Source organism: Canis aureus, chromosome 5, assembly GCF_053574225.1.
Source record: "Canis aureus isolate CA01 chromosome 5, VMU_Caureus_v.1.0, whole genome shotgun sequence".
NCBI classification, from domain to species: Eukaryota; Metazoa; Chordata; class Mammalia; order Carnivora; family Canidae; genus Canis; species Canis aureus.
The window spans coordinates 82,074,846-82,098,342 of NC_135615.1; the positions used below are offsets into that span (position 1 = coordinate 82,074,846).

The following is a 23,497-nucleotide window of genomic DNA, read 5'->3' on the forward strand; positions in this document are numbered from 1 at the left end:
CAAGAAGACTAGGCGGGGATGTGGTGCCCCACTGGTCACAGAGCGACAGCCCGGACCTCTGTCAGAGGCAGCCCTGTCCCACATGGGTGCCTCGGGTCCCTTGCCCTGAGGCCTGCTCTGGACAGTAACTCAGTGCCATAGCAAGAGTGGAGCACTTAGGAAGTGCCAGTCATTACGCTAAACCCTTTATACAGATTATCTCGCCTCATCCTCTCCCCGTCATCACAGACAGGGAAATGAAGGCACTTTAGGTAACCTAACCAGGACGTGGCCAAGATCAGGTCCAAACCCAGGCAACGAAATTCTAGAACAAGTGTTCTTAGATAGCTCTGTTTTGGCTTCTAGTAACCTGGCTCTATGCCTTTCATGTGCTCAGGTCCCAGAGGGGTCTTTCATATGCAAACAGTACATCTTAGCAAATGAAAACGCTTCCCTACTATACATTAAATTAGACCAGCATTTCCCAAATGTCTGGACCTTGTAATCAAAATCACTAGGACTGAACCAGATTTGGGGCCTGGGAATCCATATGTTTGATAAAGCATCCCCAGTGGATCTCAGCTGCCCTTAGGGTCTCTGGAACAGAGATGAAGTTCCATTTCACAGATTTGGAGACTGATGCAGAGTGAGAAGGATGAGTTCTCTGAGGTCACATTGGAGACACTGGTTCAGAGCCCTGCCTGCCCCAACCAGCTACCCGAACCTTCTCTTGCTGGAGTCGCTGCAAGTCCTCCTCGTGAGCCACCCGCTGCTCCCGCAGAGAGGCCTGGGCCTCCCGCTCAGCCTGCACCAGCTTCTGAGCCATCAGCTCCTTGTCCAGAGCTGCCTTCTCCTCCGTGGTTGTCACCTGTTGCCGTAGGCCCACCAGCTCTCCTGCACAGGAGGGATAGGAGGAGGGGACAGGCTTGGGCCAGGACATCCCCACGGGGCAGCATCTTCAAACCAGACGAGCCACGTGGGTACGATCCCAGAGAGGAGAGCGGGGGATCTAGGCTGCGTTCTCTTGGAGAAGCTTCTTGCCCTCCCTGGGCCTATTCCCCCATCTGCCACATGATCCCACTGGCCCTGTCCCCCTCCCCATCTACCTGGAATGGCGTTCAAAGGAATGAAATGACATGAGGAAGACCCCCCAGATGGGGAGGTTAGCCAAAGAGAACAACCCACATTATGGATTGAGTGCTTAGTAGGGGTCCGACTCCTGGCTGAGCACGCGAGAGATCTACTCTCACTGCAGCCTCACTATAACACACAGGTAGCTTATCTCGTACCCAGTCTACAGAGGAGGAAATGGAGGCTCAGAGGAGACAGGGAATTCCCCAAAGCTGCACAGTTTTCCAAAAGGCATTTCCTCTAATGACTGATTGTCATAAACACGCTTGCTGGGCTGTCAGCACTAAAGGACGTGACGACGGGGAAGCTACACCCCACTGTGGACAATCCAAAAGCCATCTCCTGGGTCAGAAGCCCGCCAGAGACCGTCAGCATTTCCCCTCCTGGTTCTGTCCGGCTCAGGTAGATGCGGACAGGAAAGTTCATTTCCATGGCCCAAGTAGACGCCTAGTCAATGCTTGTTGAGCAAGAGGAACCCCCCTAAGTTCAGACATTGGGCGGGGAACGTGGAGGGAAGCGGGGCTGGGAGCATGGGGCTGAGAGAGTCCACGGCTGTGCAGAGAACTCAGACCACGCTCAGTGCCCTGGTGACGAGAAACAGCCACCGCTGGCTGAACCAGGCACTGGGCCAAGGTCCTCACGTGCCCTTCTCGCCTCATCCTGGCAACAGCCTTAGAAGGTGAGCATTATCACCTCTGTCGGATGAGGAACCTGTGGTCCAGAGCGGGAAGGGGCTTGCTTGAGAAAGCTCGGATCTAAGTGGCAGCAGCAGCGCTGGGACTCAGGTCAGCCAGACTCCAAAGCCAGTGCTCCCAACATCCGGAGACCCCAGAAAGCAACAGGTTACAGTCTGGGCTGGAGTTCCCTACCCCCAACCCAGGCCCCCCATACCAGTCAGGGCCTCCTTGGTCAGCAGCAGGGCCTGCCCATCGGCTTCCAGCTGCTCCCGGCGGGCTTCGAGCTGCGCCAGCTGCCGCCGCACCTCAAACAGGCTACCCTCCAGGGCTTCCTTCTCCAGGCTGCAGCACACACGATCCCTGAGGCCTTGGGACTCAGCCTCCCGGGCCCCAGGAAACTGTGACTCCCAGGGCGGGGCCAGCCGTGGGCCGGGCACCAGCCTACCTGCTCAGCCGGGCCCACGCTCCCTGGGGATGCCTGGGCCCTCGCTAGGACTTGCCGGCAAGCCTGGCTCCTAAGTAACTGTCCCGGTGGACCAATGCCAGGGTGTGGCTGGTCACCGTGTGGCCCCGAGCAGACCCCGCCCCCCACCCCAGGGTGGGCTGGGCAGAGCCTGAGGCCTTACCGTAAGCGCGTGGCCTCCTCCGACAGGGTCCGGCCCTCGCGCTCAGCTGCCGCCAGCTGCACCGCCAGGCCGGCCCGCTCCCTGGCCAGCGCCTCCTTCTCCCGGGATGCCCGGTCCAACGCCTCCACCTGCCGTTGCGTCTCCCTCCGTGCCTGCTCCAGCTCTTGTTCCCGCCCGCTTAGCTGCCGGGAGAGCTGGCCCCCACCCAGGCATTGTGAGCACCACTCCCCAAATCTCCCGGCTGCTCACCAAGCAGCACCCCAACCCTGAGCCCAACCCAGGCCTGGCCGGGCAGGTGGGAGACCTGGGTTCAAGCTCAGACTCTGCCCCGATGTGCTATGTGTACTTGGGACAAATCACAGGCTCCTCTGGACCTGCACTGTACACACATACAAAAATAAGTGTCCTCCCACAGTTTAGGGAGTAGCTTTCTGCACCCTAAGACTTTCAGAGGAGCTTAACATACAAAACAGACTCAGAGTGAAGGCCTGGAGCCCTGCTCCCTATGCCTCATGGCCCACCCCCCAGAGCCCCTTCCCAGGAGCCCAGGCCCTCTAGGACAGACACTGTATGAAGGTTCCTGGATCCCTAAAACCCTAAGGCACCTTCCAGCTATGTCCTAAAAAGTCTGAAATTCTAATGCAAAATTTATCTGGTATCATATGAATTTTTACTGAGCGCCCATTCATCTACCAACTGCTTACACGGGTGTACTCTTCAGAACAATCTTTTGCGATAAGAACTAGCCTCGCAAAAGAAACAAAAGCAAAAATGAACTATTGGGACTTCATCAAGATAAGAAGCTTTTGCACAGCAAAGGATACAGTCAACAAAACTCAAAGACAACCTACAGAATGGGAGAAGATATGTGCAAATGACATATCAGATAAAGGGCTAGTTTCCAAGATCTATAAAGAACTTATTAAACTCAACACCAAAGAAACAATCCAATCATGAAATGGGCAAAAGACATGAACAGAAATCTCACAGAGGAAGACATAGACATGGCCAACATGCATATGAGAAAATGCTCTGCATCACTTGCCATCAGGGAAATACAAATGAAAACTACAATGAGATCCCACCTCACACCAGTGAGAATGGGGAAAATTAACAAGGCAGGAAATAACAAATGTTGGAGGGGATGCGGAGAAAAGGGAACCCTCTTACACTGTTGGTGGGAATGTGAACTGGTGCAGCCACTCTGGAAAACTGTGTGGAGGTTCCTCAAAGAGTTAAAAATAGACCTGCCCTACGACCCAGCAATTGCACTGTTGGGGATTTACCCCAAAGATACAAATGCAATGAAACGCCGGGACACCTGCACCCCGATGTTTCTAGCAGCAATGTCCACGATAGCCAAACTCTGGAAGGAGCCTCGGTGTCCAACGAAAGATGAATGGATAAAGAAGATGTGGTTTATGTATACAATGGAATATTACTCAGCTATTAGAAATGACAAATACCCACCATTTGCTTCAACGTGGATGGAACTGGAGGGTATTATGCTGAGTGAAGTAAGTCAGTCGGAGAAGGACAAACATTATATGTTCTCATTCATTTGGGGAATATAAATAATAGTGAAAGGGAAAATAAGGGAAGGGAGAAGAAATGTGTGGGAAATATCAGAAAGGGAGACAGAACGTAAAGACTGCTAACTCTGGGAAACGAACTAGGGGTGGTAGAAGGGGAGGAGGGCGGGGGGTGGGAGTGAATGGGTGACGGGCACTGGGTGTTATTCTGTATTTTAGTAAATTGAACACCAATAAAAAAATAAATAAAAAAAAAAAGGGAAGACTAAAAAAAAAAAAAGAACTAGCCTCGCATTACAAACAGGACAACTGAGGCATCGGGAGGTTGGGTAGCCCGCCCAAGGCTCCCAGCTAGCAAAGGGAGGGCTGGATTTAAACCCCGAATCAGGCTCCCAGGCCCGGGAGTTACGCCAGGACAGGATGCGGGAGGCTGGAGCCCCCCCACCCCGTACACCCACCTGCGCCAGCTGCTCCTGGAGCCTGCAGCGCTCCTGGCGCAGTGTGGGAAGCTGGTCCTCCAGGGCCTCCCGGGCCTGCTCTGCCACCCGGAGGGAGCCCTCCAGGCCCTGCTGCTCCACCTCTTGCTCCAGCCTCAGCTGCTCCAGCCGCTCCTGCTCCTCCCGCGCCAAGGAGGCCTCCTGTTCCACCTGCCGCTGCCGGCCCAGCAGGGCTGCCTTTTCCTCTTCTAGCTGAGGCAGCCAGGGGGAAGCCAAGGAGCGTCGGCTCAGCCCCTCCACCTGCGGTAGGGGGTCCCACCCAGGACCAAGGATGCCCCCTCCCCTCACCCCGCCCACCCATCCCAGCCAGCCCGGGCGAGGCTCCCTGGGGTAAGGGGCAGTCCCTTGGGCGTGTGGACACTGAGGAGGGGGCAGTACAGAGGAGGGCTCAGGGAGCTGCTTCCTCTCACGTGGAGTCAGGACAGAACAGAGACAGAAAGAGAGGCAGTGGCCAAGACAGGGCCAGGGCCAGAGGTGTACAGGGAGCTGTGCACCGAGGCAGGGGTCGGGGCTGGGGCTGGCCCCAGGGCACCTCGGCCAGTGCGGCTTCTGAGTGGGGAGGGCAGGGCCCGGGGCAGGTGGGCCCGCTGGCACCCGGCATACCTGGGCGACAAGGCGGTTCAGACCCAGCTTGTCCTGGGCAAGGCTCTCATTGAGGGCGCTCAGCTTGGACAAGGAGTCCCGCAGAGAGGCCTCCTCCACCCTCAGCTTGGTCATTGAGAGCTCGAGCTCCACGCGGCCAGCCTCTGCCTGTGGGGCCAGGGTGGCCAGAGACGGTCAGATGGAGAGACAGGGAGGGGAGAGCCAGGGAGAGGCAGGAAAAGATATGCGGAGACACGGAGATGGGAGAAGGCAGAGAGATGGAGGCAGGGGGCAAGGAGAAAAAAGAGGCAGAGAGATGAGCCCCTCAGAGATGGGGGGGGCGGTGCAGAGGACACAAAGTGAGGCAGAAAACCACCAGTGCAGAGGCCTGCTGCCTATGAAGCTATCAGAAGCCGCCCGGGGCAGGGCTGGGCAGGAGCAGGAGAACCCAGCTCTCGCAGGGCAGGGCCAGGCTCACAGGGCCTCCAGAGTGGTGTGGGAGGGCACCGCTCAGGACCCAGATCTCAGGGCTGGGGCAGGCACCTCTCACAGACCCCACGGAACCTGTGTCCAGAGATCGGACGGGATAACCTGAACGACAGGCACTGCCCCAGGAGCATCTGGAAAAGCAAGGACGTGACCACTAATAGAGGTCAGTTCACCTATGGCTGGGGTCAGAGGTCAGCCTACGGTCTGGGTGGAAGGGGTCAGCGGCCACCCCGACACCGGGGTCAGTCTGTGGCCAGAGCTAGAGGGCCTGGGGCCTAGGGCACAGGCAGGTTTGTGGCTGTGCAGCACATGGGGTCCCACCTTGCTCAGCGCCTCAGCCACCTCGGCCTTCTCAGCCTCCAGCACGTCCCGCTGCAGCGTGGCACAGCTCAGCGCCTCCCTCACCTCCACCAGCTCCTTCGCCAGCCCTGAGCGCCTCACTTCCAGCTGCTCTAGTTGTCTGTGGCTGTGGACAGAGGGTGGGTGGTGGGCGCCCTGCATCACTTCCCTGCCCAGAGTCTCCCGCAGCCAGACAACGTTGGCGTGGGCCAGGGACCAGGCCTGAGAGAGGAGCCTTGGAGGCCAGGGCCTCCCTCATAAGGACAGCCAAGCCCTCCACTTTTGGCTCTGTGACTCTGGGCCTCAGTTTTCATATCTGCAAAATGGGGTAACAGCTGCCTCATGAGGCTGTTCTAAGGATACGTGACCTACTGAACACGAAGTGCTTAAAACAGTGCGTGACCGATCTCCCCAACAGTCTGCAGAAACAAGAATACCCACCACCGACATACTAAACACCACCATGACTTATGCCTCAGAGGAGAAAGGGGTGCAGCAGTTAAGAGGTTAACTCTGAAGGCAGAACGCTTGGGTTCAAATCCTGGCTCTTCTAATAATGAGCTGCGTGACCTTGGTCAAATCGCATGACCCTTCTGTGCCTGTCTCACCATCCACAAGATGTGGACAGTGACAGGTCCCACATCAGAGTCATACCTTGAGGGCCGAACAAGAGAATCTCAGTGCTTGCGATGGTGTTCGGCACTTGGTCACATTACAATTAAAATTATTACTGTTAATTTTCCATTTAAAAAATAATATCAGGGGCAGCCCGGGTGGCTCAGCGGTTTGGCACCGCCTTCAGCCCAGGGCCTGATCCTGGGGATCCGGGATCGAGTCCCACGTCGGGCTCCCTGCATGGAGCCTGCTTCTCCCTCTGCCTGTGTCTCTGGCTCTCTCTCTCTCTGTCTCTACTAAATAAATAATTTTTTTTAAAGAAAAAAAAAGAAATAAAAAATAATATTAGGGCAGCCCGGGTGGCTCAGCGGTTTAGCGCCGCCTTCAGCCCAGGGCCTGATCCTGGAATCCCGGGATCGAGTCCCACGTCGGGCTCCCTACATGGAGCCTGCTTCTCCCTCTGCCTGTGTCTCTGGCTCTCTTTCTCTCTCTGTTGTCTCTCATGAATAAGTGAATAAAATTTTAAAAAATAATAATGATATTAATATTACTACTGTTGCTTTAATTTTTCTTGTCACCAGCCATACCCCTACCTCATGGCACTCCTCTGACCCCTGGGAAGTGACAATACCTCTCTGAGCCTGTTTCCTGAAAGGGCCAGGTTGGAAGATTTGGAAGATCTTACATCAGAGGAGTGCTGTGAAGATTCCTCGAGATGGCAGGATGCTGTGGGGAGCCCCAGGGTACATTTCAGTGGCCCTGGCAGAGAGGCCAGAAGCCACTCACCTGCGCTCGAGCTCCCTGCGAGTCCGTGCACTGTCCTGGGCCGTGGCCTCCCGCTCCTCCTCCAGCTGGTCCCGCTGGCGCCGCAGCTCCTCCTGAGCCGCCTGCAGCTTCTCCCGCTCCTGCTGTAGCTCCTCGGCCTGCTGCTGGGCCGCCTGCAGGCTGCAGGCCAGGCTGTCCTTCTCCCTGCAGGACGAGGGGAGGGGAGGCTGAAGGCGATGCTGGGGCTGTTCTCCCCAGAGATGAGGACCGTGCTGCTGTCCTAGCAGGAGCCACATCCTCCGACCTCTAAGGCACTTGCCTCCAGGAAGCCTTCCTGCCTCCCCCCATGGGTGACTCACTTCATCCACATCTCCCTGGAGCTGACCCCTCCCAGCAGAGGACACCCAGCTTTCCTTCTCCCCCAACCCACCCACCGACTTGGAGGCCCCATGAGATGGATAGAGACACTGGCATTATTTCCAACCACCCCACCAGGTTGAAGAGGCCAGGCTAGGCTCCTCTGCTGCTAGCTCTGCTAGTCCATAGGACCAGGAAATGCCCCTCAGCACCCCGAGCCCCTCAATTCTGGAAGATAGAGCTGGGTGTGCCCAGATGGCAGCTTCCTGCTGCACAGACCGGCAGCACGTGGGAGCCAGAGGGGGAGGGAGGGGGCAACTGGGAACTCTGGAGATTTTCAGCGTGCTGCCTTCCCCCCACTTTCAGCAGTCACAGCAAAGGAGGGGGGCATGTGTGTCTGTCACCCCTCCTTCCAAGCCAGCTAGGGTTTTTGGCTGAAGCTAAGGGCTGATCGCTGCCATCGCCTCCGCAGCCCCACCTCTTCACTCGAAGTGGCAACCCAGATGTACACTAGACGCTAAGGCTGGCAGTAGGTGGGAAAAACCATACAGCACGACAGGAAGTAAGAACAGCACGATGCAAAGTGAGGTGTTCACTGTGTACACAGTGACCTAAAACCCCTCCTTCCAAGGCATGGAAAGCACTGGTCTTGCTGTCAGATGGACCTGAATTCCAATTCCTACCCATGGCCACACTGTTGTGTCCGCTTGGACAAGTCTCTCAAGCTCAGGACTGTCACAGCTCTGAACTGCCTGAGCGTGATGGGAAGACTAACTGAGCCTGGCACACGGCAGGTGTACAAGAAGCCTCTTCAGCCTCACCGCCAGGAAGCACCGTGGGAAGCAGAACCAGCGAGTTAACTGTGGTTAGGCTGTGACAAGGTCCCGCCCTTTTATTTCCACCTTCAATTTTCCAACTGTTTATTCTGCTGTTACATTTACGAAAAAAAAAAAAAAAAAAAGACGGCAAACAACAACAACAAAAATAACCAGGCATCTAAGAGTAGATAATTTCTTGTCTCCAAGGTCTCCAAGAAACGGTCTAGAATAGCACTGTCAACAGAACTCTCTGAGATGACAGAGATGTTCTCTGGCCATCTGTGGCTACCAAGCACTTAAAATGTGGTGAGGATAACAGAAAGACAGAATTTATACTTTTTTAAATGCTTAATTAATTTAAAGATTTTATTTATTTGACAGAGAGAGAGAACATGAACAGGGGCAAAGGCAGAGGGAGAAGCAGACTCCCTGACAAGCAGGGGCTCAATTCCAGGACCCCAGGATCATGATCTGGGCAGAAGGTAGATGCTTAACCAACCAAGCCACCCAGGCACCCTGATAATGCTTAATTAATTTAAATGTTAACAGACATTCTAGGCCAGTGATGAGCATGTCAGTGCAATCCACATGCTTATGGGCTCGGGCTGGCATTAGACCCAGGCCCCCACCCCGACCTCTCAGGCACCTGCTCAGGAGGCTGATGGTGCTCCGCAGACGCTGGGCCTCGCGCTGGGCGTCCTCATGAGCCTGGGTGGCCCCGTCAGTCTTGTCCCGCAGATGCTGCAGCTGTTCCTCCAGGCTGCGGCGCTCACCCTCGCTGTCGCTGAGCTGCTTCCGCAGGGTGCCCAGGAGGTCCTGGCTGGCCTCATAGCGCCCACGCATGTCCTGTGGCATGGGAACCACTGAGTCTGGGGGAGCCCTAGGAAGCTCCCAGAGCGTCCCCTACTCTCTGCTCGTTCCGAGATGTACACCAGCCTACTCTGCGGCCGAGGCCTGGAGCAGGAGAGAGGAGCTAGCCCCCCAGATGAGGTTTCCACTCCTGTTCACTGTCCCGACCACCTGTCTGAGCACTCGGCTAGGGCTCTGAGCCTCCATTTCCTAGGCCGCTCCGACCTAGGCCCCAGACAAACCAACAAGCACACTCGTTCCTCTCCAGAATCCTGGATTCTGACTACCCCAGGGCTCCTCCCCTTTGCACCCAGGTTGACTCTCCCCCAGACTCTTCGATGCCCCTAGATCCCCAGTTCCTCTCATCCTAGATTGATTCCAACACCCCCTCCAACACCTCCCAGCCTTTCCCAGGCTCCTGGCTCCCGCGGTAGGGCACTCTCCTCGCCTACACCAGGACTCTAGCTCTGCCCCGGCTCCTCTGGCCCCAGGCTCCGCCCCCAGCTGCCCAAGCACCTCGCCCTCTGGGCTCAGACCTGCCCCAGCGCTCTCAGCCGCCTCCGTGGGTCCTGACTCAGTGGCTCTTTCTCCGGGCTCTGGATCCCCTCCAGGACCCAGCCACTCTCAGGCCCCAGGCCCGGGCTCCTCCCGCGGAACCCCGGCCCCGCCCCCGCGGCGCTGGCCCCGCCCCCCACGGCGCTGGCCCCGCCCCCACAGCGCTGGCCCCGCCCCGAGTGGCCCAAGCGCGACCCCGGGCCTGGGGCGCCGCCCTGGAGGCCGCCCCGGGGGCCGCTGGGGCCTCCCACCTGGATCTGCAGCTGGCGCTTGTGCAGGGCCGAGTGGATGAGGGCGAGCGTGGAGGAGTCGGAGCAGGCCGGGGATGGGCCTCGGCGCGGGGAGCGGCCGCGGCCGGGCGAGGCGCGGCGCGGCGGGGAGGGCGTCCGGGGGCCCGAGAGCCCCCGCAGGCTGCCGTCCGAAGCGTCGGCCGTGCGCTCGGAGCCGCTTAGCTGGACGCCGCTGTCCACGTCCGACAGGACGGCCTGCGGAGGGGGGCGGGGAGGCGGGGCCGCGGGTTGGCTGGGCAGGACCAGGGGCCACGCGTCGGCCTGCCCCCCACACTGGGCGCACGCTCCTAGCTCGCTTCCCACAGGCCCCCCTGATTCCACCTGCCCTGGCCCAGCCCTCGGCGCCGGTGAGGTCTCCCTATGCTGCCAAGACATAAATCGGGCATTTCCCACAGGTGGGCCTGGAACGTGCAGCGCCTCCCCTCAGGCTGGGACTCCCCTGGGGCAGAGGCCAGGCTCAGCTAGCAGGGGCCTCCAGCAGCAGCCTGGGGTCCCCGCGCCAGCCACTAGCGGCCCAGCTCCAGGCCACCTGGCCCCGCCCGGCACAGGGCTCCCGCCCACCTCACACCTGTGCCAGGTCTCTCAGGGTCTGCTGCAGCCCCTCTCCGTCCTCTGTCTCCACGGCCGCCTGCTCCTGGAGCCGCAGGGATTCCTGGCATGATGTTGGGGAGACAAAGAGTGGTCAGGGTTTCTACCCTAGCCTGAAACTCCACCTTCATCTCCCTCCTCGGGCCCTGCCCAACAGGTGGCCGCTAAAGCCATGCCCACAGGCCAAACGCTTGGTAGACCCCAGAGCAGCCCCAGTGCCCTCACTGACCGACCAGGCCCAGAGAAGCACAGTGTCACTATACAGGTCACACGGTCTGTTGGAGGAGGGCGGGACATAGAACCCAGGCCAGGCCCCACACAGAAGGATGACCAACCCAGGCAGTACCCTTGAAGGGGGTCCCTCTTGGAGGGAGGCAGCTGAGCTCCAAGAGAAGGAGCTCTGGGCTAGCAGGGCACAGGCATCTCAGTTTGGGCCTGTTTCCTCATCCGTGTAATGGGACTCAGGCTACATACAGGGCTGCTGAAAGGATGAAATACGATAAAGTAGGTGCACATACTTACCACTAAGCCGGGCACACACCAGGTACTCACACTAGGCCTGGCACACACTAGGTGCTCAATGAATGAGGGGTAAAACTGAGTCTAAATGGGATGCTAGAGGGATCCCTGGGTGGCTCAGCAGTTTAGCACCTGCCTTTGGCCCAGGGCAGGATCCTGGAGTCCCAGGATCGAGTCCCCCATCAGGCTCCCTGCACGGAGCCTGCTTCTCCCTCTGCCTGTGTCTCTGCCTCTCTCTGTCTCTCATGAATAAATAAATTAAAATCTTTTATAAAATCTTTTATGAATAAATAGGATGATGCTAGGGGTACCTGGGTGGCTCAGTGGGTCAAGCATCTGCTTTTGGCTCAAGTCATGATCTTGGGGTCCTGAGATCAGGCCCCAAGTCAGGCTCCCTACTTAGTGGGGAGTCTGCTTCTCCCTCTGTCCCTCCCCCTGTGTGTGCATACACACACACACTTATAAATAAATAAATAAATAAATAAATAAATAAATAATAAAAAGAGCAAGCAAGCAAGCAATAAATGGAATGCTAAGGGTGGCCCAAGCAAGCACAGCCCTCATCCACAGATCTGTTCTGTCTCCCAATCCCCCCCATGTCTCAGGGGCAACTGCATCTCACCAGGGCCTCAAGCTTCTCAGTAAGGACCTTGTTGACCTGATCCTTCTCCAGATTCTGGTTCTGAAGGCGCTCCACGGTCAGGGCCAGCTCTGTCACTCTGGCAGAAGGGCAGTTACAGACATGAAGGGGAGACCCACCCACCTCAGACCCACCAGCTCTATGACTTTCATGCTTTCCCAGACCTCAGGAAGGGACCCTAGCATCCACCTCCCTAGCTGTGTGACCTTCAGCAAGTCACTTCTCTCTGGACTTCAGACTACTCATCTGTAAGAGAAGAGTGAGGCTGCCACTTGCTTTCCCTCATGGGAAGACACCCTGGGACTCATCCAGGTCACAGGAGCTCGGAATGGAAGTTCTAGCATCAGTGGTTAAATCGTTCATAACGTGCCCTGAACAAGAGCCCCCTGAACCTCAGTCCCCCGCCTCTGTCACACACAGTGTCTATGAAGACTAGCTGAGCTCACACAGGGGGAGGGCCCATCCCCAGTGAACAGACACTCGTTCCTCCCTGAATCCCCAGATGCACACTCTACAGGGAAGCCTGCCTCCTGTGCTGCCTACCAGGTACCCACCTGGCACTGAGATTGGCCTTGTCCAGGTTGCTCTGCACCTTCAGCTGGGCGAGGTCCTTCTCCTGGAGCACCTTGTCCCGCAGCTGCTCCTCCAGCTGGGTCTGCAGCAGTGCCTGCTTCTCCAGGGCTGCCTCAGCCCGGCTCTCAGCCAGCCGCAGGCCTGCACTCAGCCCCAGGTCCGCCTCCTGGATGGCTCTTGAGGCCCGGGCCAGCTCTCCTCCCAAATGCAGCAGATCTCTGGTGGAGAGAACAGAGGATAGAGACAGGACAGGGGCAGGGTCCCAAGTATAAATTAAAACTATCCCAGGATGGTATAGTTTTATAGGTATATAGTGACAGCGATGTCACTGTCAGATTGGCAACAAAACAAAACAAAACACAACGTCACATAAAACACAATGTAGGCAAGGCTATGGAGAAACAGGCCCTCCGCTACACTGCTGGCATGAGGTAAGTAGGTGTAACCATGACACAGGGCAATTAGAGCTCTGAAAATTATAAATGGATAGGTTCTTTTTTTTTTAAGATTTTTATTTATTTATTCATGAGAGACAGAGAGAGAGAGAGAGAGAGAGAGGCAGAGACACAGGCAGAGGGAGAAGCAGGCTCCATGCAGGGAACCTGACATGGGACTCGATCCCGGGCCTCCAGGATCACGTCCTGGGCTGAAGGCGGCACTAAACCGCTGAGCCACCCAGGCTGCCCAAATGGATAGGTTCTTTGACCTACTGACTATACCCCTAAGAGTTTATCCTATAGATTGGCCCAATGCAAGGAAAGTGACCTGTCTATGTGATCCACTGCAGCATTGCTCATGTAAGAAATACTGGTAACAATCTAAATGTGCATCAAAAGAGGGCTACCATTAAATAAATCTGGTATATCCATTCAGTGGAATACTCTTCTCCAGATCCTGGTTCTGAAGGCGCTCTGCGCTTGGCACAGAATCCACTTGGGATTCGCTTTCTCCCTCTCCCCATCTCTCTCTCTCAAATAAATAAATAAATATTTTAAATAAATAAATAAAACATATTTAGGGGTACCTGGCTGGGTCACTTGTCAGAGCATGCAGCTCTCGATCTCAGGGTTGTAAGTTCAAGCCCCATGTTGGATGTAGAGAAGCTCTCCCCAAAGCCTCACCTGCTCAAAGATCAAGCAGGACCACGCTCCCCTGCTCACATGGGCCTTGGGGGCTCTCACAGCCTGACCCCCCTTCCTGCCTTTTGCTTCAACCCCACTGACTGCCATGTCCTCCTACCTCCGAGCCTTCGCTCACACTCTTCCCTCTGCCTGGAGTGCCCCTGGCTCTGCTGGTTAAAATCCTACCCAGCCCTTGAGGTCGGTGCAAATTCCACCTCTCCTATGAAGTGTTTCTCTAACCTCCCCGACCCTCCCATCCTCTGAGAATCTGTGGTATTCTCTCTATTTCCATGCCACTCACCACTCACTTCCTCAGTCTAGAATTTTGAGGGTCCATATCTTTTCATCACTAGAGCTTGCAAGGTCCTGTAGCAGAAGCTGAACATTCTAAGGGATTAAATGCAGGAGCTTATATCCTGTCTCAGCCACTTACTTTCTTCTGTGTGACCTTGGGAAGGTCACTCTACCTCTCTGAGCCTCAGTCCCCTCACCTGTAAAATGGGAATTATAATTCCCACCTCATAGGGACGTTGTAGATACCAGAAGAAATAAAATGGGGCAGCCCCAGTGGCTCAGAGGTTTAGCGCCACCTTCAGCCCAGGACGTGATCCTGGAAACCTGGGATGGAGTCCCACATCAGGCTACCTGCATGGAGCCTGCTTCTCCCTCTGCCTCTGTGTGTGTGTGTGTGTGTGTGTGTGTGTGTGTGTGTGTGTGTCTCATGAATAAATAATATTTTTTTTAAAAAAGAAGAAATAAAATGGCCAAAGAGCCTAGCTCAGAGTAACACCTGGTAAATGCTGACTGCCCTGATGGTGCCAGAAGCTATTTCTGCCTCTCCACAGAGCCTACACACAGTAGGTGTGCTGGGTTGGACTGACATTCAACTGAGTTGAGCTGAATTCAACTTAAAAAGAGGGGCTAGGGGATCCCTGGGTGGCTCAGTGGTTTAGCACCTGCCTTCCGCTCAGGGTGTGATCCTGGAGACCAGGGATCGAGTCCCACATCAGGCTCCCTGCATGGAGCCTGCTTCTCCCTCTGCCTGTGTCTCTGCCTCTCTCTCTCTCTCTGTGTCTCTCATGAATAAATAAATAAATAAAATCTTTAAAAAAAAAAAAAAAAAAGAGGGGCTAGAGCACCTGGGCGGCTGAGTCAGTTAAGTGTCTGCCTTCAGCCCAGGTCATGATCCCCGGGTTCTGGGATCCACCTGCATCCGCTCCCTGCGGAGTCTGCTTCTCCCTCTCCCTCTGCCCTTCCCCTGCTCCTCTCTCTCTCTTTCTCTCAAAAATAAAATATTTGAAAAAAAAAAAGAGGCTGTCCAGCAGATGCAGCAGCGTCTCCGCAGGCCGCCCCTCTGGCAGCCGGGCCTCCCTCACCTCTCGGTGGACATCTTCACCTCGCTGACCAGCCGACGCACTCCCACAACCTGCCTCCAGAGGAGGAGCAGGCGGCTGTGCTCATTGGTGATGTAGCTGTTGAAGGACTGGACAAGGCGGGTGAGTGAGGGCCGGCCCGCCCCCGCCCCAGCCCCGCCCCCGCCCCCCAACTCCGAGGGTCCTGCGAGGCGGGGTCGCCCAGGAAGTGGGTCCTCCCCTGGGCCAGCGCCCAGCCTGCGTCCAGGGCTGGAGGGAGGTGTCCCGCTCAGAATCTCCAGCCTCCCTCCCGCAGGGAACTGGGCTGCACTGAGGCAGCGGAAGGTCAGAAAGTGCTGGAGGCCCAGGTTTGCATCCCAGCTGCCAGCTGCATCACCTGTGTGGGCAGGTTACTTAACTTCTCTTTAAAATGTGCATGACAGCACCTACCACACAGTTATTATGAGGAACAGGGTCGGGGCTAAGCAACTATTTACCTCTCCTAAGGGACTCACAGGCCAGCACGGCCTCCCTCTCCTTCTCCTGACCCCTTTGTCCTGCCCCTCGGGTCAGGCTGGGCCCCTGAGACCCCACCGGCCTCGCAGCACCCCTGTGCCCACCTCCTCCTCACGCCTCCACGCCGCCTCCCGCTGCTCCAGCTCCTTACGGCAGCGTGTCCAGTCGGTAGTCACCTTGCGGATGTCCTCACTCAGAGCCTGGTTAGCCGAGCTCGCCTGGTCCAGCTGCTCTCGGAGCATGGAGTTCACCTGGGCCAAGCTGGCACTCCTGGGGGTGCGAAAGGGACCGGTGTGCACATGGCAGGAGAGGACAACCCTGCCAGCCCTGCACCCTCCTGCCGCACCCCCACCTCTGCTGCTCCTCCTCCAGGCGGACGAGGGCGCTCTCCAAGTCATGGCTGTGCTCTGTGTCCTGGGCGGGAGAAGTGGGGCATCAGCCTGGGCAGGCAGTGGGAAGGGCCTGCCCTGCCCCACCCTCGCACCCACCCGCAGCCGCTGTCGCTCCAGCTCTGTGGATCTCTCTACCAGCTGCTGCTCCAGCTCCGAGCACTTCTTCTTGTACTGGAGAGTCTGTGGATGGGTGGGGAGTGGAAGATTAGCCCTAGGTGGGGGGGTGGGGCAAAGCGAGTACAGGGGGGAACGGGAGGAGTGGGTGGCCCTGACCTTGGCCTGCAGCCGCTGCACCAGCTGGGCCTGCCGCTGCTGGCCTTCCTGGTAGGCCTGCAGCTTGCGCCGGTAGGAGGCCTGCTCCTCCTGCAGCTGCCTCCGCAGCTCCACGCTCTGCCGCACCAGCCCCCTGGGCTCTGGCGTTTCCAGCTCCCCAGACTCCAGCCGCACAGCCTGCTCCAGCTGCAGGGAAGGTCCCTGGGTGAGAGGCCCGGGCCTCCCGGGAAGGCAGCACAGAACTCTGCAGAGGGTGCCAGGCTGGGCCTGGACCCACAATGCCTTGCAGGCATACACGGGCAAGCCCAGGATGCAGTGCATGGGTGCAGAGGGTAATGCAGCTGTGCACAGACACAGACTGAGCATGCATGGACACACAGACAAGGCATGGGTGGACACATGCAGGTGGGCCCACAAACACGTGCATGCAAGGCACAAAGCTGCACGAGGGGTTGGGGGTAAATCTTACAGGCCCTTTGTGTGCTCGCATGGGTACACCATGTGCCTCTCCTCCAAACACCCAGTGCAGCTGTGGTTGATTATTAGCAACATGCCCATGTCTCCCCGCCCCCACCCAAGGTGAGCTCAGGAAACCTAGATTTTTGCTCTCCACTGCCTCTTAGCCCCAGAAGAGTGGGAGCAGCAAATTGGTTGAGATCATGAATTAATCGCATGAGCGCATGTGAATCCATTCAAACAGAGGCAAAATACACACGCGCATATCTGGGCTGAGAGACATGCACACACATAAGGCACACTGGCAATCTCAAACATCCCCAGGGGGACGCAGAGGAGCCCCCGGCCCGCCCCCACGCTTCACATACACCGCGCTCTGAAAGAGGCACCAAGTCTCTAACATCAGGCCTGCTTATTAATACCATCCCATCCCTGCCGAGCCCTGGCTTGTCCCCCTCCCACCTTACGGGAAGCTTCTGTGGGTACCCTGCTCCACCCCCAGGCAGCTGGCAGTCCCTTCATTGTCAGTCCCTGTGAGCTCAGGCAGGATGCCTGCGTTGTCATCACCATGGTTGCTCTGGCTGAGCCTCCTAACCCTTTAGGCACCTGCTGGTCCCAGAGGCCCTTCAGCTTCCTCAAGCTGCCAAGGAAGGGAGGAGGGAACAGGAATGACGAGAGGAGTGACAGGGCCCAGAGAGAACCAAGGGGAAGACAGCCCCGCCTGGCTGAGCCTGACCCAGGCCCACACTCGCCATCTACCTCCCCAGTGCCTGGCCCGCTAGCCCAGGCATGGCATTCACATGCCCTGCACACCAGGTGCCAGGGAAGCCGACAACAAGGGCAACTGCTCTCACCCTGGCTACATAATGGGACCAGGCCAGGCCAGGCCAGGCCAGCCCTCTGGGCCTACATTCTCCCAGCAAGCCTGGGAGCCACACAAGGAACCACCGACAACGCCTGCTCCCTACCCTCTCTGACCTTCCCCTCCCCATGGGCTAGGGTCAGTGCTGGGGCAGGGCGACAGTGGCCACTGGGGTGCCACCCATAAAGAAGGGTCAGCGGGGACTGCTTGGGGGCTTCTGCCTGGAAGGCAGGCTGCAGGCCCATGACCAGTGTCTGCGTGGAGTCGACCTAAGTCAGGTGACAGGCGAGTGTCTCCATCTGAGCGTGGTGGCACTGCGATACCATGTGTGTTGTGCATCGATGTGGGTGTACCTCACTGGCTGTGGCTGGGCTTTTTGTCATTTGTCCCCATAGGGGACCCTCTTTGTGTCTCGGCCTTCGCAGGGACCTCAGTGAGGTGGCATCTGTGGCCACAGGACTACGCTGCGGTGCAAGCATTGGGGACGTCTGTGGGTGCCCATGTGTTCACGTGTTTTTATGTCTACATGCAGGCCTGCAAGTGGGTGGGGCTGGGGAGCGTGTCTGAGCTCCACGTGTGTCTGTGGCATGCGTATCAGCAACTCTATGCAAAGTGCAGGTATGCATCACAGCTTTGGCTGTGTCGGTCCACGAGACGTGAGACCACGTATTGTGTTGTCTACAGGATGGGATATCTTGGTGTACGGCTGTGCGTCTAGGTGGTGAACCAGGGGGACTGTGTGGTACCTGGCTGTGGGTGTGACTTACGCTGTGTCCAGTCCATGAATGGGAGTGTATCACTAAGGGGACTTGTGTTTCCGAGTGACTCGTCTTGTGCATCTGTGTGTGTCTCCATGAGGTCTGATCAGGGCCCCTGCTCTGCATGTTTTGCACATCTGTGTGAACCAGGTGCTATTTGCTGCTGTGATTTAGAAGGGTTCAGGCAGTTGGTGGGTGCTCCACCGACTTCCCCAGTGCTCCCAGCCGGCCCGGGGCCACTCCCAGCCACACCTCACCCCCTTCTGTAAACTTCACACCTCACAAAACAGCCTTTCAGTTTAACTTGTAATTCAAAAGGAAAAGAGGCGGGTCACCAAGCTGAGGATGAAAGAAGTTTACTGTCTCCCCTAGCAACCACTGCCCTACTACCCGCCATTCATTCAGTCCAGGTTGCCATGGAACTGGGGGAGCCCAGGGGGTCAGTCCTGTGGAGCCCAGGGGGCGTGGCCATGCCTTCCCATTCCCAGCTGCCTTGCCCAACACCTGCTAGTCAGGGACAGGAAGATGGGAGGGGGGGGTGGCCTCCAAAGGGACCATGAGGTCCTCCTTCTGATCTGGGAGGTGGCCACAGGGAGCCCCTGCCTCAGTTTCCCTACATGCAGTCAACAGAATACAGATCCTGATCTTGCTTCCACTTCTTTTTCCCAGGGATGCCGTGGGGTTTAAAGGATCAGAACAACCTCACGGGCCTCCAAAACAGCCCACATGTATGACCAGAGGGGCAGGCCTGGCCACCTGTACTGTGGGAACACGTTGGCAGCAGGGACAAAGTCCCACAGAACTGACTGCAGAGCCCTGGACCAGGGGTCTTTCTTTTTCCTTAAGATTTTATTTATTTGAGGGTGAGCAGGGGGGGAAGGGCAGAGGGAGAGGGAGAAGCAGACCCCTGCTGAGCAGAGTCTGACATGGGGCTCATCCCAGGACCCCCAGGACCCCGGGGTCAGGACCAGAGCTGGAAGCAGATGCTTAACCCACTGAGCCACCTAAGCACCCCTGGACCAGGGCTCTTAACCCAGCTCCACCAATGACCTCGGCCAAGCCCCTGATCTGGGCCTGCTTCCCCATCTGTGATAAGGCGATCTCCAGACTCTGATGTTCTCTGGGAGCCCACACCCCAGGACCGGCCTGGAGGCCATTCTCGTCCAAACCCTGCCTGCAGGTGGGGGGCTTCACTCACACCACCTGACACAGAGAAAAGTGAAACACCCAGCTCCCTCTACACGCTATTCAAGGGCCTCCCCAGCCACATGGGGGAATCTTCTAGACTAATGCAGCCCGCCACCCCACCGCCTTGGGCCTCCAGCCTCAGCAGCTGTGTCTTGGTAGAAAAAAAACCTGCCACCTTCCACATCTCCTCTCCTTCCCCTGCCAGCTAGGGGGGCCGCACCAGCTTCATTATCAGTCAGAAGCTGGCATTTAAGAGGCAGCCCCTAGGGGCCTGGCACTGTGCCAGTGGCTAAAAGATGAGAGGGTGCTAAACTGGGAAGAAAGCTGGCTCAAGGCCTCGTCACCCCCAACAATGGGGGACTCGGGCCAGCCCACCCTCCACACCCCCTGCAAACCCTGGAAAACTAGCTCTGCACTGTCCCCAGCACTAGGGGCGACCATGCCCCCCCACAACGCCCTGCTCCTCTGCAAGTCTCAACAAGTCGGGGGCCTGTCCAGGCGAGCCAATACCAGGACACTGGCATACCCCACAACCACACACATAAACGCATATCCCTCTTCCCAACATGACCATGCAGCCCCTGCGTGGACAGGCCGAGCCCAGGGATCCTCGGCTAACCTGGCTCTGCCTAGCACACGGGGGGCTCTGGGCCGGCTTCCGGCTCTGGCCTTCAGTCTCCCATTTGTTACCACGAGAGGGTCATGTCTGAGGTCCTTCCAGCTTTCCAACCGCCCCCCCTCCCCCGGAACTCCTGACACAGTTGTCTCTTCCTACACCCAGAAAACAAAACGGCAATGCACAGCCCTGGGCCGGGGGTCGAGAGCCCAGCCTTCACTGGCTGTGTGACCCCAAGCCTGGTGCTGTCCCTCTCGGAGCCTGCTATCCCCTCTATTAAATATCATAACGGTCCCGCAACCTTGGTGCATCCGATGTGAAGCACCCTGCCAAGTGCCAGGCACCCAGTAAGCACTCAACAAACAGTAGTTACTGTGACGACTGCTGTTACCACCCGCAAGCCTCCCCACCAGACACTCCCTCCCTCCTGCCACTCCCAGACTTCCAGCCCCCCTCAACTCCCTAGCGTCGCCTCTCACGTGCCTGGAGGCCCAAAGGAGACAGTGCACCAGAAACCACGTGCACTCGGGGCCCAGGCCCTGGGAGCCCCACGAGCCTGCAGCACAGGTCCCGGGGCAGCGTGAATCCTGTCTGGACTCGGAGGCCGGCCTGGCTGCTCCCTCCTTCCTCGGCGAGGCCTCACGCCCATGGAGAGTGGCCACAGGGCTGCCCCGGAAGGTCCCGCGGAATGCTGCCCATGCCTACTCCAGCCTGCCTGCCTCAGTCTCAGCCGCCGCTGGCCGGACCCCAAGACCCACGGACGTGGGAGCACAGAGACGTCCAGACACTCGAGGGGCAGCAGGGGCCTCTAGGGGTCCTACTCTCTGTGTTCCCCACCCCAAGCAGGAGACAGATAGGAATGAAATACTCTGGGGACTGGCACTTGATCCCACCACCTCATTGACTCCTCACCAGCCCACGTCACACTAGCATCCCCACGACAGAAAACAGACGTGGAGGGCACAGTGATTTGCTGAAGGCCACGCATGTTGGCAGGGCCACAATCGACACCCAGGCCAGCCCAACTCCGGGCCCACCTTCAGCCCAGGGCCCAGGTCCAGCCTGGCTGTCTCCTGCCCTCGCATCAGGGGAGCACCCTGGCCCAGCTCTTGGCCCTCAGGCAGCACCCACCCTCTCGCTGACCGCGTTGTACTTGATGGCCAGCTCATCACGCTCCGCGCGGCTCTGCGCCAGCAGGTCCTCCACGCGGGACAGCTCCTGCTGCAGCAGCTGGTTCTCCTCCTGCAGTGACAGCACGGAGGCCATCTCTGTGGCTGGCAGCGGGGCTGGAGAGGGACAGCAGGCACGAGGTTGGCTTCCCCCCAGGTCCAGGGGGACATCCTCCCCCCACCGGTGCTCTAGACACATCACTGGAGGCAGGAAGAGGGACCGGGCCCCTGAGCGTGGATGTACCACGGGCCACGCAAACACACAGCAGGACGGGGGGTAGGCAGAGACGGGCCTAGAGCTAGACTCGGAGTGGACACAACCACAGCTGAAGGGTGGCCCCAGCAGGCCCAGAACGTGCGGGCGGGGGGCTCGGTCCTGGAGGCAGGGACTAGACCTGAGTTCTAGCTCCTTCCTTCTCCAACTATGACTCCTCCCTGGGCCTCAGTTTTGCTGCTCTGTAAACGAGCGGAAGGGCAGCCAGGCCCGACCCGGAGGGCAGGGAGGCCTCACTTAAGGGAAGGGCTTCGTGTCACTTCTGAAGCCAGAGCTTAAGACAGCACAGGTCATGCTGGGAGGAGAAGGAGGCAGAGGAGGAGGGGGAAAAGGCCAAAGGGAGAAGTGTCCCCTGTCCTGTGGGCTCCCCTTCCACCCCAGGAGACTGGACACACCCCGCAGGCCTCTAGGCTCTCCCAGCCTGAGGAGAGGGTTCTCTACGTCTCTCCTCGCCTGGGGCTCCGAGGGGCCCCACATCCCTGGGCCTCCCAAGGAGGCTGAGGTTGGACAACTGAGGCCAGGGTACCAGAAACACCACGAAGGAAAGCTGCAAATACGCCAGCTATGACGGACTGTGCCCTTCCCAGACTCTCAAGCCACATGTGAGGCTGTGGGTGCCCCCCCCCAAGGAGGCACAGGGGCCCATCAGCCTCTCTGCCCGGGCGGGGAAAGGTCAGTACCACCCCTGGACTTCTGCAGCGCCCTGAGCTAAGCTGAGCTGCCCTCCCCCTGTAACCTCGGGTTCAGGCAGCTCCCACCTGCCCTGGGAGAGAATGTGGTGTTTGGGTCTAAGTCTCGGCTGCAGGCTGCTGGACGGGGTGCTCAGCCCCTGTGGAGCGGCACCACACGGAGAACAACTCTGGGCAAAAGTACCTCTGAGCCTCCATTTCCTCATCTGTAAAATGGGTCCCTCCACCATTGGGTTGTGCCTGCCTCACGGTGAGTCACTACTGTCACTGACCATGGAAAAAGGGGATGTGAGGAGGGGTGAGGTGCAGGCAGGGTCTGTGGAAGGTGAAAGAAGAGTAGCACCTTGGCTGTCAGGCTGGGAGAGGTTGCGGGTGACAATCTCCCTGATGCGGGCGGGCAGGCCGGCGGTCCTGGGGGCGTCCTGGGCTGGGTCCTGCGCGCTCAGGCCCTCCTCCTGGCCAGCTCTCAGGACGCTGCTCTCCAGTGTCTGGTAGGGCGGTGATGGGGAGAGAGAGCCTCTGAAGGGGACCTGGGACCCTGGGCTCCCTGGCCCGGGTGGGTGAGGGAGAAAGTCCTGCCGCCCAAGATGTGGGTGCCCAGGAAACCCTCAGGAAATCCCCCAAATGGAGGGAAGCCTGGGAGTTAGTATGGCAAAGAGCCCCATGGGAAGACACTCTGTGGGCCCCCTCCCCGGGGAAGGAGGCCCCACTGAGGACCAGAGAAGTGAACCCAACGGCATGGCCTGCTCACAAACCCCATCCGGGCAGCGCAGCGTCAGGGGCCCAGGCCAGCTCCCACGCCACGTGGTGAGGATTCCACTGTGCTAGCAGAGGTCACCTCAACCCTTAAACCTGGGAGCAGGGATCCCCTTTTCCCATGGGGCACTAGGATAAGGGAGCCGTAGCAGTTGAGCCCTGAGCATCCGCTCTACCCCTCATCCGGCTGGGAGCTGTAAGCGGGGACCCTGTGCACCCCACCACCCACCTCTCCCACCCCATGACCCCGAGATTCACCTACTACTCATCTATTCCAGCTAGACCCACACTCCCCTGCCCTGGACAGGGTGGGCCCAGGCCTCAGGACCCACCTGGATAACAGTCTCCAGTGTCGGCTGGGCCTCCGACGATTCCTCCAGCCCCAAGCTCATGGGGGGAGGCTGGGGGCACCCCCCTCCAGGGCCCCTGAGATCAGCTCAGCTCGCCCACCCCACAGCCAGCCAGACCGCTGTGCTGAGCACTGTGCAGATTAGGCTTAAATCCGGCGGGGGCCCCATGTGACCGCGGGGTGGGCCGGGCTGAGGGACGGGGAGGGGCCGGGAGGGGACAGGAGGGGAGGGCAGAGAGGGAAGAGGAGGGGGGAGGGAGAGGAGGAATGGAGGGGGGAGGGGAGGGAGAGGGGAGGAGTGGGGA

The 23,497-nt window shown here is 58.3% G+C and overlaps 1 protein-coding gene across 6 annotated transcripts in view; it reads right to left on the minus strand.

Annotated features, from left to right (window-relative positions):
* The window catches only part of CROCC (ciliary rootlet coiled-coil, rootletin), a 42,151-nt gene that overhangs the window by 17,181 nt on the left and 1,473 nt on the right, over positions 1-23,497 (minus strand). The window contains exons 1-20 of one of the 6 annotated variants that reach the window (XM_077899448.1): positions 23,176-23,387; positions 22,431-22,575; positions 21,087-21,241; positions 16,076-16,261; positions 15,899-15,982; positions 15,763-15,824; positions 15,587-15,680; positions 14,919-15,025; positions 12,403-12,639; positions 11,831-11,927; positions 10,670-10,753; positions 10,063-10,296; positions 9,054-9,253; positions 7,254-7,436; positions 5,835-5,979; positions 5,046-5,192; positions 4,404-4,634; positions 2,414-2,607; positions 2,002-2,129; positions 704-873 (exon numbers count right to left, since the gene is read on the minus strand). In XM_077899448.1, coding sequence (XP_077755574.1) covers positions 704-873; positions 2,002-2,129; positions 2,414-2,607; positions 4,404-4,634; positions 5,046-5,192; positions 5,835-5,979; positions 7,254-7,436; positions 9,054-9,253; positions 10,063-10,296; positions 10,670-10,753; positions 11,831-11,927; positions 12,403-12,639; positions 14,919-15,025; positions 15,587-15,680; positions 15,763-15,824; positions 15,899-15,982; positions 16,076-16,261; positions 21,087-21,241; positions 22,431-22,575; positions 23,176-23,235 — 2,943 coding nt within the window. In that variant the 5' untranslated portion in view covers positions 23,236-23,387. Of the gene's footprint in view, positions 1-703; positions 874-2,001; positions 2,130-2,413; positions 2,608-4,403; positions 4,635-5,045; positions 5,193-5,834; positions 5,980-7,253; positions 7,437-9,053; positions 9,254-10,062; positions 10,297-10,669; positions 10,754-11,830; positions 11,928-12,402; positions 12,640-14,918; positions 15,026-15,514; positions 15,681-15,762; positions 15,825-15,898; positions 15,983-16,075; positions 16,262-21,086; positions 21,242-22,430; positions 22,576-23,175; positions 23,388-23,497 lie in introns of those variants that run through there. The other 5 variants (XM_077899446.1, XM_077899447.1, XM_077899450.1 and 2 more) reach the window with 5 other exon arrangements.